Here is a 14592-nt window from a genome sequence, read left to right on the forward strand (position 1 = left end):
AATAAGTATTTATACATGATAAAGATGTTTTAAATTTTAAAGGCGATAATACCATGACTAGCACAAAGAAAGCACTAAAAAAAGCCTCCCTCCATCCCTTTTTCTCACTGTATATAGAATTTGTCATAAAATTTTAAAAATAAAAATAAAGAATTTATCTCAAAAAATAGTCTTGAAAGTCCTAACTTCTCTTGAAATCATAATTACCCATCCAAAAAGTTCTTTCTGCAACCTGAGCATAATCCAGATTAACACTAATAAAAATGAAAGTTCTCTTGTTAAGGCAATTTCATCCCAGTTCAAGAAAAAAAACAGCAAAACCCAGTACTTTCTTAAATAATGTACAAAAGAATTTAGAATCACTTAACAAAACATAATTTTCCTGAACAGCAAATTTGCTGGGGAAAATGCAATAACACAAGATTAATAACAAAATTTAAGTATTTTAGGGTCTTTACGATATTCAAAATTGAAGTTTTGCTGTCATTCAAAATTACCAACATTTGTTAAATATGAAACTGCTATTATTTTCTATAAGTAAAGAAACTTCAACTGTCTATGATCAGCCGGGAACTACTTACACTATAATCTAATACAGCCAATTCAACTATCTTAGGGATTTTTTGTCTCTTTTGTCATAAAGAAATTAATAAAAGTGACAGAATGTAACAAAGAAGTCAATAGTGTAGAAGGCTCTTAATAAATTTCATCTTGGCAAATGGTCACATACAAATTAAACACTGGAATCATGCTGATTTCATTCTTTTGTTCTGCACATATCTGATTAATAGGCATTAATTTTGTTGATGGAAACAAGCAAATTCTATTGTTATATACAGATTAGAAATGTAAACACTTAGCATTTCCCACAACTACTGACTTCACAGATTATTCTGAATGTTATTTCAAATACTGTGGCTGCCAGAGGTTAGGAAAGCAAAGAGCTCTACTGCCCCCTAATGAAATAAACAAAAACAAAACAAAACAAAACCCCTCAGAAAACTCCTTGTGAGATATCTGTGGAACAGGAAAATAATCTTACTTTGCTAACTGCAATAGATAAATACTAATGCACTTAACTGAAAACAACTAGAATATATATCAAATACTGTAGGAAAAACTACAATCACCCAGTTTCCATGATAAAATTAGTAGCAAAACAGGAAAGCGTTGAGATAGAAATGTGCTAAGAGAAAGAAGACCAGTACAACAATGGTATCAAATGTGATAGCAATTAAAGAGCTTCACTGCAGGCTACACTTTTCATGTGTATGTTGGAAGTATATGAGAAGAAAGAGATTCTTGGAAATCACACTTTTCAGTGAATTACACTAAGTTTTTAGTTCAGCAGCTCAAAAGTAAATGTCATCAAAACACTCTCAAATTTGGACTGACTATAATCCTCTTAGAATTATTTTAAAATATGTGTATTTTCAAGATAACTATCCTGTAAAATATACCTTTAAAATAATTTTACCAAATGTTTCCTATTTTATTTTTTTAAAGATTTTATTTATTTATTTTTAGAGAGGGGGAGGGAGAGAAACATCAACGTGCGGTTGCCTCTCACGCAGCCCCTACCTGGGAAGCTAGCCCGCAACCCAGGCTTGTGCCCTGATTGAGAATCAAACCAGCAACTCTTTGGTTTGCAGGCTGAGGCTCAATCCACTAAGCCACACCAGACAGGGCGTGCTTCCTGTTTTAAACAAGTGCCAATTTTATACATACAACAACTTTGTACTTTATGGTACTTTGCATCATATACTAACCAGTGATTAATTATTAATATTCCTTTTAGTAACAGCTCTCCCTTCTTTTAACAAAGCTGCTTTTTAAAACATCCTCCATACTCATATTCCTTTTACCTAATATTCCAACCTGTCAAGAATTCTCACATTCTCATTTTCAGAAAACAGCAAATATTTAGGGGAAAGTAGAGTGTGGTCCTTAATAACAGCAGTTACATAAGAATTAACATCCAGCAACCAGATATAATAAGAGTACAGAGCATAAACTACTAGATCATAAAAACAGGGAGAATGAAATCAAACAAAAAAGTAAAAATTCCAGGCAGCATTTCACTGAAGGAAACAGAGGTGTAGTAGTTAACTCTTCCTTTACAGCTAGAGCACACCATAGCACTTGGAGGTGGCATGTTTCTGTCCAGGTTGAAAGTGGTTGTTCATTCCATCACATGTATATTGTTTAGGAGATAGAAAGAACAGGGACCAAATCCACATAATGCTATAAGGGAAACAGGCAATACAGAGGAAGTTTACTTAAATCTACTCACAGAATCAAAATATCCTTTATATTTGTATGCTGCTCTTTTTCCTGAGTGTCTATTTACTAATGAAAACTTTATCTTCTGCTTTTTTATCTCTGCAAGTTATAAGTGTGATCAAACGTCCATTCAAAATTTCAGAAGAGCAATACAGAAAAATATAAAACTTTTATGTACTCAAACCTGCATCTCAAATGAGTTGGTTCTCACATCCATATAGATTTCCTGGATAATATGAATTTAGAACATGCCTCTTTTACTAGAATAATTACTCATTTATTCTTACTGTCTAAAAATATAACGGAGACAGAGACATATTTTGAAGAAATTACAAAGTTGCTGTGGGGACTCAAGCATCCCAAAGTCAAGCACTGCCAAAGTCATGATGCTTAAACATATCCAATATATGGTCGAAATAGTATTCTTCCAACCTATAAATTGCGCTTAGCTACTTCACACTTAGCATATGGTAGTCAAGAAAAATACAACAGTGAAGGTATATAGCTACTTGGAGAACAAATGCGCGTGCGTGCGTGCGTGTGTGTTCAATCACTCATGGAATAGTTCCAGTATACACCAGTGAGTTCCAGGTTACTGTCCTAAAGCTGAAGGAATGCCTTCCCTAATTCACAGGAGAAAAGAGAAAAAGGAATTCCAGGCTGTCCTTTGCCTCCCAAACTCCCAGTAAGAAAAAATATTAAAAATATGAAAAAAAAAGGAAGAATGCAAGTAAAGAAAAAAGTAAAGATTAATTTCATCAGAAATGACAGCTTTGGTTTAAAACAAAATGTATTTATTTATTAGCCCAATAAAGTCTTAGTGATGATGATGATGGAGATGGTAGCAGCCCAGCATTTATTGAGCATTTACCATAATTTTAAGCACTGAACTAAGCACTTTACATACCATGAGTATTTAATCTTCATAAAAACATGACTTACTGCCTGTGAAACAGGTAGTATTATGCCCATTTACAGAGGAAAAAACAGACACTCATAAAGATTAAGTAACTCACACAACATTACATAGCTACTAAATTGCAGAGCTTACTTAACATTCCATCGGTTTGACTCTTAACCACTAAGTTCATATTATTTTATGGTGAAAATGTGTGAAATAAAATATTTTTGAAACACTGTAATAAATTAACAAATTATATTTAGTAAGACAACTCAATTTGATATCCAAGATGGTGGAAACTAGGTGAATGTTACACTCACGTTCTCCCAGGACCAAACTGGAATTAAAACTAAAATATAGAACAATCAACCTGACTAACCAACTGAAGAGTAGCTGAATACAAGTCCTATAACCAAGGTTTTTTAAAAGATGCCCCACTGAGACTGGCAGGAAGGTCAGAGACATTAAAAAGGACTGGCCCTGACGCCATGCAGGGCAGCTGACATTCCAGAGGGATATCTCAGCTGCAGAGGGTCCCTCCTGAGGAGTACAGGGGCTACGACCTATGCTGGGCTCCCCTCTCTGGAGTACCAGAGCCAGGAAGTGACACCCACATACCACCCAGCTGTAAAGCTCAGTGGGGATTCAGTCTCTCAGAGAGAGAGGCAAGTCTAATAGAAACACAGGCACCCTCCTAAAGAGCACAAAATCTTGCTCACAACCATTCATTCTATGCTCCAGCAGGGGGAGGGAAAAGTAGAATTGAGTATTCTGAGGACAGGCTGGGGTTTGTGGCTCTGGAGAGAGAGCCAAGGGAACAGCCACTAAGTACCCTAGTGCTGAGTCACTCTCCAATCCTACAGACGCCATCCTTCTTAGGTGGCGTATTTCCTCCTTATGGCATCAGCCTGGGGGAACGCAATAGCTCTACCGTCTGGAATCCCCAGCACCCCGCCCTACAGAATTTTCCGTGTGCTGAGGAGTCAGCTGACTGGGAAGGGGTCTAGAGGTCTGGGCAGACTCGGAAGGTGTCAGTGAGTGACGTGGCTTTGGGCTGGGGGTCATTTCCCCTGCTTTCCCATGAACCTGACATGCACATATTCCTCGAACCCCATCCTCCTGCCACCATGTGGTTCCACCCTCTTGACTCCTGGTGCCCTGACCCCCAAGGTCTGGGCAAAATCTACAACAGACTGAATTGTGTGGCCCTAGGGCAAGGGCCACTCCCCCATCTGTCCCCAAGCCTGACTGGCACTTACTCCTCCACAGGAGATCCACTAGCCATACCTTCCTAACATGTGACAGCCTTGCCCCATTGACCTTGGACTCCTGGCAGAATCTTGGAGAGACTGAGTTATGTGGCTCTAGCACAGGGGCAATTTTTTCCCCTCTCACGCCCAACCATGGCAGTGGCCCCCTTCACACAGCCAAATCTTGGTCTATTTGGGCCTAATGATCACTGCTGGCCTCACCCTGATGACTCCCTGAGAGGCCACTCACCACAAAGATCTGGGGGCACCCAGTGAGTGGCAGCTGGACTTGGTAGACCTTAGGACATCCGCTGAGTGGCCTCAGATCTGGCAATGGCACAGAGTCAAGTATGAACCCGTATCAATCTGGTGAACACCACTTGCCCCTCCCTACCTGGTGACTCACTGAGAACCTACCCCATGCAATTCTAGTACCACTAGAGGCTCTTTCGGTGTCTGACTCTATTAGGCAGCAGGCAGGCTGAGGCAGATGGAGGCAAATCTCAGGATGCCTTGGGACTTTTGCTGACCTGCCTCCAGGCCCGGTGCTAGAAAAAGCCAGCCTGCATGCATAGCTTGGTCCTTATCATGTACACCCAGGCCAAACAGAGGCAGCCACAAACTGTTGTAGCTCCAAACAGATATCACAGGCCCAGTTACAGGCAGCACTGGAAATAAGCCTGCACCAGAGTCCCTCCCAAAAGGCCCTCAAACCAATATACCAACTGGCCATATTCAGACAATATCAGACCAGGATCCAATTACCTTCACAAGCGGCATATCCAAAGAGAGATATAGGCCAGCAGCAGACACTGCTGAGGCAAAATCTGCTTCACGTGATCAACACCTGCACAGCAACTTGAACACTGAAGTTGGGGTGGATCCTCACAGCCAGCAAACCAGAGGGTTGACCTCACACAAGAATGAGCCAATAGCAATCAAGACTCAGTTAAAACAGGAGGACACATATATCTCACACAAAGGATATTCCTGTGGCACCCATATCACATGATCAAGCAGATGGCACCACTGTCCCACACAACACCTACCACATGAGGCCACCCTGCCAAGACTGGAAGTCACGGCACATCATCCTAATACAGAGAAACACTCACAAGAGGCAGCCAAAATGGGGAGGCAAAAAAACATGCCCCAAATGAAAGGACAGGAGGAATTTCCAGAAAAAGTGTTAAATGAAATGGAGGCAAGCAATATAACAGGTACGGAGTTCAAAAAAATTGTTATAAGGAAGCTCAAGCAGCTTACTGAGAACATCAACAAAGAAACAGCAAGCATAAAAACAACAAAGAAACCATAAAAAAAACAACAGAATGAAGAATATACTAGAAGAAATAAAAAGCAGGTTCAATGAAGCAGGGGATCGAATCAACAATTTGGAAGAAAAGGTAGCAGAAAACACCAAATCAAAGCAGCAAAAAGAAAAAAAGAATTTAAAAAATGAGGATAGTTTAAGGAACCTTTGAGACAACACAAAGCATAACAACATCCACATCATAGAATTACCAGAATGAAGAGAAAGAATAAGTGATCAAGAACCTATTTGCAGAAATGATGACCGAAAACTTCCCTACCATGGGAAAAAAAACCACACAGGTCCAGGAAGCACAAGAGTCCCAAACAGCATGAACTCAAAGTTACCACTTAAGACACATTATTTAAAATGGCAAAGATGAAGAACAAAAAGAGAATCTTAAAAGCAGCAAGAGAAAAACAGTGAGTTACCTACAAGGTTAACTCCCATAAGACTGTCAGTTGATTTCTCATCAGAACCATTTTAGGCCAGAAGGGACTGGCATGAAATATTCAAGTAATGAAAAGCAAATAACTACAACCAAGACTACTTTACTAGCAAGGATACTGTTTAAAATTGAAGGAAAACAAGAGCTTTCCACACAAAGAAAAAAGTTACAGGAGTTCATTACCACCAAACCAGTATTGCAAGAAATATTAAAGGATCTTCTTTAAGTAAAAGGAGAAAAAGAACGAACAAAGGTTATAAAGAATAAAATGGCAGTAAATACATATATATCAATAATCACTGTAAATGTAAATGTCTTAAAAGCTCCAGTCAAAAGGCACAGGGAAGCCCTTGCCAGGAGGCTCAGTTGGCTAGAGCATCATCCCATATAGCAAAAGGTTGTGGGTTCAATCCCCAATCAGGGCACAAACCTTGATTGTGGGTTTGATCCTCTGCATGGGCATGTAAAGGAGGCAACTGACTGATGTTTCTCTCTCAGATCAATGTTCCTCTCTCTCTCCCCCTTCCTCTCTCTCTCTCAAATCATTAAACATATTCCCAGGTGAGGATTTAAAAAAAAAAGACGATGACGGCATAGGATAGCTGAATGAATAAGAAAACATGACCCATATATATGATAGTTACAAGAAACGAAGAATACACACAGACTAAAAGTTAAAAAATGGAAAAATATATTTCATGCAAATGGAAAGGAAATAAGGCTGGCATTGCAATACTTAAATCAGACAAATTAGGCTTCAAAAAAATTTAACAAGAGACAAACTGAATCAGGAATAATCAGAAAATGTGAATAGACCAATTACAACTAACAAATTTGAAGCAGTAATCAAAGTACGCCCAACATACCAAAGACAGGTGAATTTTACCAAACACTCAAAGAAAAACTAACACCTCTCCTTCTCAAACAATTCCATAAAGTTAAATAGGAGGGAAGATTCCCAAGCTAATTTTATGAGGCCAACATTATCCTAATTCCAACACCAGATAAAGATACTACAAAGAAAATTATAATCCAATATCCCTGACCAAAATAGATGTCAAAATCCTCAACAAAATATTAACAAATTGGATCCAGCAATACATTAAAAAAATCACACACTATGAACAAGTAGGATTTATTCTGATGATGCAAGGTTGGTAAAATATCTGGAAATCAATAACCATGAAATGCCATATAAACAAAATGAGGAATAAAATTACATGATCCTATCAATAGATTTAGATAAAACATTTGATAAAATCCAGCATCCATTTATGATAAAAACTCTCATCAAAGTGAGAACAGGGGGAACGTACCGCAACATAATAAAGACTATATATGACTAACTCACAGCGAACATCATACTTAATGAGCAAAAACTAAAAGCATTTCCCTTAAGATTGGGAATAAGACAGGGATGTCCCTTTCACCTCTCTTATTCAACATAGTACAGGAAGTCCTAGCCACAGCAATCAGACAAGAACAAATAAAAGGCATCCAAATTAAAAAGGAAGAAGTAAAACTGTCATTATTTGCAGATAACATGACACTGTATATGAAGAAACCTAAAAATTCCACCAAAAAACTACTAGAATTGGTAAATAAATTCAGTAAAGCAGCAGGTTTCAAAATAAATATATAGAAATCAGTTGCATTTATATACACCAATAATATCAGAAAGAACACTAAGAAAACAATCCCATTTCACAAATGCTTCAAAAAGAGTAGTAAAATACCTAGGCATAAATTTAACCAAGGAGATAAAAGACCTGTACTCAGAAAACTTTAAGACAATGAAGAAAGAAACTGAAGATACAAATAAGCGGAAGAATAAGCTGTGTTCATAGACAGGAATAACTAACATTATTAAAACGTCCATACTACCTAAAGCAATCTATAGATTCAACACAATTCCTTTCAAGATACCAATGGTGTATTTCCCAGAATAAAAACAAATATTCCAAAAATTTATATGGAACCACAAAGATCCCAAATAGCAAGAGCGATCATGAGAAAGAAGAACAAAGTTGGAGGAATCATGCCACCTAATATCAAACTATACTACAAAGTCCACAGTAATCAAAACTGGATGGTACTGTCATAACAACAGACACATAGATCAATGGAACAGAACAGAAAACGAAGAAATAAGTCTACACCTTGATAGTCAATTAACAGCTCAACAAAGGATGCAAAAACCTATACTGGAGTAAAGATAGTCTATTCAACAAGTGTTACTGGGAATATTGGACAGATACAAGCAAAAACAATGAAAACTAGACTACCTTCTTACATGCATGAAGATAAACCTCAAAATGCATAAAGAGTTAAATGTTAGACTTGAAACCACAAAAATCTGAGAAGAAAACATAGGGAGTAAAATCTTGGACATTTCTTGCAGCACCTTTTTTTTTTTTTTCGATATATCTCTTCAAGTAAGGGAAACCAGAGATAATTGAAACAAATGGGACTACATCAAACTAAAACATTTTTGCACAGGAAATGAAAAGACAACCCACTGAATGTGAGAGCATAGCTGCCAATGATTCATCTGACAAGAAATTAATATCCAAAATTTACACAGTACTTATACAACTCAACACCAAAAAAATGAGCAATCCAATGAAAATATGGGCATAGGATGTGAACAGACACTTCCGTGAAGAGGACATACAGATGGCCAATAAGCATATGAAAGGTGCTCAATGTCACTAATCATGAAAGAAATGCAAATTAAACCACAATGAGGTATCATTACTTCGTATCTGTCAGAATGGTGATCATCAGTAAATCAACAAACAATGTTGGTGAGGATGTGGACAAAGGGGAACCCTCATGCATTGTTGGTAGAAATGCATATTGGTGCAGAAACAGTGAAAAGCAGTATGGGGCTGCCTCAAAAAATTAAAAATGGAACTGCCTGATGACCCAGCATTTCTAATTTTGGGAATTTATCCAAAGTACCCCAAAACACTAATTCTAAAGAACACAGGCACCCCTATGTTCAGTGAAGCATTATTTACAACAGCCAAGATTTGGAAGCAGCCCAAGTGCCCATCGATAGATGAGTGGATAAAACAGCTGTGGTTCGTTTATACAATGGAATACTACTTAATGGTAAAAACGAAGAAAATCTTCCCTTTGCAACAGCATAAATGGACCTGAAGAATATTATGCTAAGTGAAACAAGACAGTCAGAGAAAGAAAAGTACCATATGATTTCACTCATACGTGGAATCTAATGAAATGAACAAAATAAATACACAAACAAAACAGAAACAGACCCACAGATACAGAAAACAGACTGATAGTTGTAGAGGGGAAGGTTATTCCGTAGGTGGGTGATAAAAGAAGGTGAAGGGATTAAGCAACAACACCAAAAAAAACTCTCATAAAGACATCAGTATGGTGATTACCAGAGAGAAAAGGGGAGAGAGGTAGCGGAGGGTAAGGAGGAAATAAATGTTAAAGGAACAAGACTGACTTTGGGTGGTAAACACAGAATACAATATACAGATGATATATTATGGAATTGTACACCTGAAACCTATATAATTTTATTCATAACGAATGTCACCCCAACAAATTCAATAAATTATTTTATTTTGAAAAAGGACCCAACTTAACTGCCTACAATTTTGTTGACATGTAACCTGGGCCAGGCACTGGACCCAGTTCTTATGGAAGACAGAAATGTGTATTATATAATAAACAGTAAAAGCGCTAACAAAAAAAGTCAGTATTTCTAACCTTCAATATCCTTCAAATGTTACAAGCAATAGCATTTCTTCATTATTCTCCGATTACATCCAGCCATAGTAATCTCTCCTTCCTCATATCTTCCTACCTCATTCTCACCTCTATTTCATGTCTTAAAATGAGAGTGTCTCATTTGTTTAGGGAAAAAAGGTCACTCTCCCTTCTCTATTTTAAAAAACATAACTGCAATTTAAAAATATAAAAATAGCTCTCATTGATATATGAAATATGCATTTCTCTATATGCTACAGTATGAAAAACTATTCCATAAAACCCTTTAACCTTTAATAACACATTCAAGTTTTCTGAAACTAATACTAAAGAAATCACTCTGCAGTACAAAATAGGTCCAAAATTCTATTTTGCAAGAGCTGGAATTTAAACACATGCACACACATACTACAAAAGCACGAATACAACTCATCTTAACATACTAGTATTGGCTGAACATCAATAACATTCCCTCTACCATGTGTATTCAGCCTAAACCACAAAATACCCAAGAATATCCACAAATAGCTAAGACATTAAAATCATAATTTTATATAGCTACTACGATTTTTTTTCCACTGCAGAACTTAAAAGAGGACATTATGAAATACTCTTGCAAGAAAGGCAGCTTAAAAGATAAACTATTTCTTCAAATAAATAACAAAGTGATATGTAAATATGACACCAAATTCTGTCACAAATAAAGATCTGTTAATTTGCTAAGCCTTGTTTAATTTTAATTGAACTGTGTTTAAATTTTCAATACAGAGAACAATGACCTCTAACAATAAAGCACAAGACTTGGTAAAAAAAAAAAAAATCCTTTCAATGGGCTACCATGTCTTACCGTTGAATCTTCATTGCTCACTCCTAGCTGTAACACAGCTTGAGGAGATTTCAGTTTTGCTTGAGCAGAATGAGCCATCTGAAGGTTAAGCTGCCATCCGACTGTCTCCAGCTATAAAAGACAAGTGCAGATTAGAATCAGATGATACAGAAGGAAGAAAACAGACAACTTTAAGCAAATCTCCACTCAGCAGGAATGAACATGGATAGCCTAGAGTTCATAGTGAGTCAGCTCCAGAGCTCCTTTAACCTGGATACTCTGCAAATTCTTCCTTCAGGCTCACTATATTGGCTTCATGCCATGCCTGTCAAATTCAACAGTAAAACTGGTCTTTAAATACTATCTGTTCTAAAAATAAGTTTTAAGATTAAGCAATAAAGTACACTAAGAGAATCACTGGTTTTTAAATAGTACATTACTATTTTAAAATAGTCTATTTTAAAACCAATGATTTTTAAATAGTTATAAATTTTAACTAATAAATATTATATATTGGTCATAATCACTTCAATGACCTTCCATTATCTTTCAAAACTCCTTGCATTAGGTAGAACACAGATAAGAGGGGTTTTTTTTTTCCTTTTCTTAATTTAGAGGGAAACTGAAGTACCCAGATGGTAAGAGGTTCACACATTTAGACACAGTTAGTGAGACTGGAAAAGAGCCAGGCAAAAGAATTGCTATCTTCTAATGAGCAGGTGTTATCCAATAGACCGCCGTGCTTTCTAAAGTACTCTAACTTACTATGGTTCCCAGTTATGACAGAACTAATTAGAACATTTCCTTTGAATTTATTAATTAACAGAACAGCAAATTTTAATCACCTAAGGCAAAAATGGTAAAGACAGATTAAAGCAGCATAGATATGCCTTTATTGGACTTGATAAATTATTGGTTTCACCAAGCTCAGAATTACGAGTATAAAATTTTAGATTTAATTTCTAGCAAACCTCATGTATCAATACTTAGGGAATTATTGTGAAATGCAATTGTCATATGCCTCTGATATGAGCTTAATAACTGATTTAATAAAACTACCTTAGTTGCATTGGTAAGAATAGCAGCCTCACAACAATTTTTACTTAACCAGAATACTAATTGCTAACTTGAAAGCCTTTCAACAGCTAGAATCACAGCAGTGCCTCAGAGCCAAATTGGAAAGAGAGCAATGGAAGTATTATCTATTCGAGAGATGTGATGAGAAAATAAAGATACAGTTCCGTTCTCTCTGGCACCAAACCTTTTAGAAATTACGGGTAAGGTGGGGGAAGGCAGAAACATAACCCATAATACCACAAGTAAAAAATCAATTTAAAAATAGTGCATGGTAAGTAAGGATTTTTAATGTATTGATCTTTAACACTGATTATAATCAACATAGTCTCCAATATCAGCTCACCACTATTTTCAATAGTCACATAAAATAGACCCTCCAATAAAAGAGGAAAAAATATGACATAACCACTCTCATATATACAAGCGTATATATATGCCACCTTCTAGGAATTCATATGAACCTATAAGACACTTTGATCTCATTTAACCGCTTCTATCGCTGTCCTGTAAGCACTTATAATAAGTGATGAAGATAAATACTGCTTTAAGTGAATAAATTAAGCACACCCCCATTGTGGTCAGACCTTTGCATAAATGAATGTACACTTAGTCACTGTATAGAGGTCGTGTGGGAGAATTAAGAACTTAAAGCTTGTGCTTTGGTTCATGCTTAAGCTGCCACTCACTAGCTATGTAACCCTGGTTAAGTCACAAATGTCTAAGCTCTCAATTTCCTCATATGAAATGGAAATAAAACTATCTGAGCTATCTATTTTCTGAGTAATTGGCAATATCAAATACAAAATGCATATTCAAAGTGTTATGTAAACTGCAAAACATTACAAATATAAGGCATTTTGATCACCTAATTTTTTCCTACAGTATCTTTTAAATAGAGTAGGCATTTTATATACAGATTGAATTGAAATAAAATGAATCAAAGAACACTCACAAGGACAGGTAATTTTAAAAAGAGTCATGGCTGAAAAGAGTTTGTGGATTGGCTTTCTTTAATCCCATAGCCTTTACGTTGAATTTTGTGATTTAAAAAATACTTGTTCCAAGACTACATGAAAGAGTAATCTAAAAAGTAAATAACATTGCTAAGCTCATATGTAGGTATATATACAAATGCACACCCACAAAATAACTTACAGAAAATAATCAGTATTCAGAAACCTTAAATGAAGAAAAAATATGGGAAGATTAACTAGTTATAGAAGAATACTTTACGGATACACAGAACAATAAGAAAAACAAATTATTTTCAGTGAAACCAGGAGACATAACCAAAACTACTTGAGCTAGCTATTCTTATTATGCCCACTTTACAGATTAAAAATGTAAAGTGTAAAAAATTATTGAATTAGAGTAAAGAGTATATAGAGGTTCTTTGTGCTACTGTTGCAACTCTTCTCTCAGTTTGAAATATCAAAATCAAAAGTTACAAGAAATTGATTCAAGTAAGAATCAGCAATGGATCCTAAACCTAAGTGGTGAAGTTTGATTTGGAATGCAAAGTCACAAAATATCTATCCACAATTGCTTTTTAGTTACAAAAGAAAAAAAGTAATTATGCAAGGAAGAAAACAAACAGCATCTTTACTAAGAGATCAAAATTAAGATCGCCAAAAAGTGGCAAGTGGTTATCACATGACTCTAGGTGTGATATACTATAAAGATCACAATATTGCTTACATAGCTTTCTACCCAAATGACAGAACCTAAATCGATCATAAAGAAACAACAAAAAAATAAGAATTGAGAAACATCTTATAAAATAAATGGCATGTATACTTCAAAAACATCGATGTACTAAAAGACAAAGAAAAGCTGAGAAAATAAGTACAGCTGACCCTTGAACTATGCAGAGCGGTTAAGGGCACAGACCCCTGCATAGTCAAAAATCTGCATGTAACTTTTGATTCCCCCACAACTTAACCACTAATAGCCTACTATTGACCAGAAGCCTTACTGATAACATAAACAGTTAACACATTTCATATGCTGTATGTATCATATATCATATTCTTACAAAAAGAAATCTAGAGAAAGAAAATGTTACTAAGAATATCATAAAGAAGAAAAAATACATTTATAGGATTTATTGAAAAAAGAACCTATTGACAATGTTAACGGTGGGCTTACTGTACATAGATATCAGACTTAACGCACCAAGCATCCAATTTGAGAGAAAGCCTGGTGTACTTTCAGGATACTAATGATTCCCATCTTTATGCAAATTTCACTAAGTTTATGAAACCTACACTTATCAGTAGAATCAGACTTTCATCCTAGTTTTCTATTCATTTGAAATAACAATGGCAAAATGATATAGACTGGCCTGTGCAAATGGAAAAATAAAAATGAGTTACCATTAATTGATACGGAAAAAATACAAAAACAGTTGTAAAATGAATGATCCAAAGAGCATTTTATTTCTTTAATGTTAAGTTTGCGATGCCTATTAGACAACCAATGAAATTATCAAATAGACATACCCTGGCTAGAGAAAAAATAGTATTGAAATCCTATGCATAGATTTGATTGCCAGGGAAGAAAAAAGAAAGGAAGGAAAGATGGATGGAAGGGAGGGAGAAGGAAAGGAAGGAAGATCATTTTTTCCCCACTGCTCAAAACAGTTTTTGAACTCACTGATTTTTGTGTCCTTCAGTGCTTCTGCTATTTTTTGTTTCACCTCTTCCACATCACCAAAACGTCCCTTTGAGGACGTTTTTCATGAGG

General features: G+C 36.0%; 1 protein-coding gene across 2 annotated transcripts in view; it reads right to left on the reverse strand.

Annotated features, from left to right (window-relative positions):
• The window catches only part of COMMD10 (COMM domain containing 10), a 172447-nt gene that overhangs the window by 125682 nt on the left and 32173 nt on the right, over nt 1-14592 (reverse strand). For both annotated transcript variants that reach the window (XM_054589932.1, XM_054589934.1), the window contains exon 5: nt 10792-10902. In XM_054589932.1, the coding sequence (XP_054445907.1) occupies nt 10792-10902 (111 nt within the window). The remainder of the gene's footprint in view (nt 1-10791; nt 10903-14592) is intronic.

The sequence above is a fragment of the Pteronotus mesoamericanus genome, unplaced genomic scaffold, assembly GCF_021234165.1.
Source record: "Pteronotus mesoamericanus isolate MK-2021 breed Mesoamerican mustached bat unplaced genomic scaffold, CSHL_Meso_final scaffold_167, whole genome shotgun sequence".
NCBI lineage: Eukaryota > Metazoa > Chordata > Mammalia > Chiroptera > Mormoopidae > Pteronotus > Pteronotus mesoamericanus.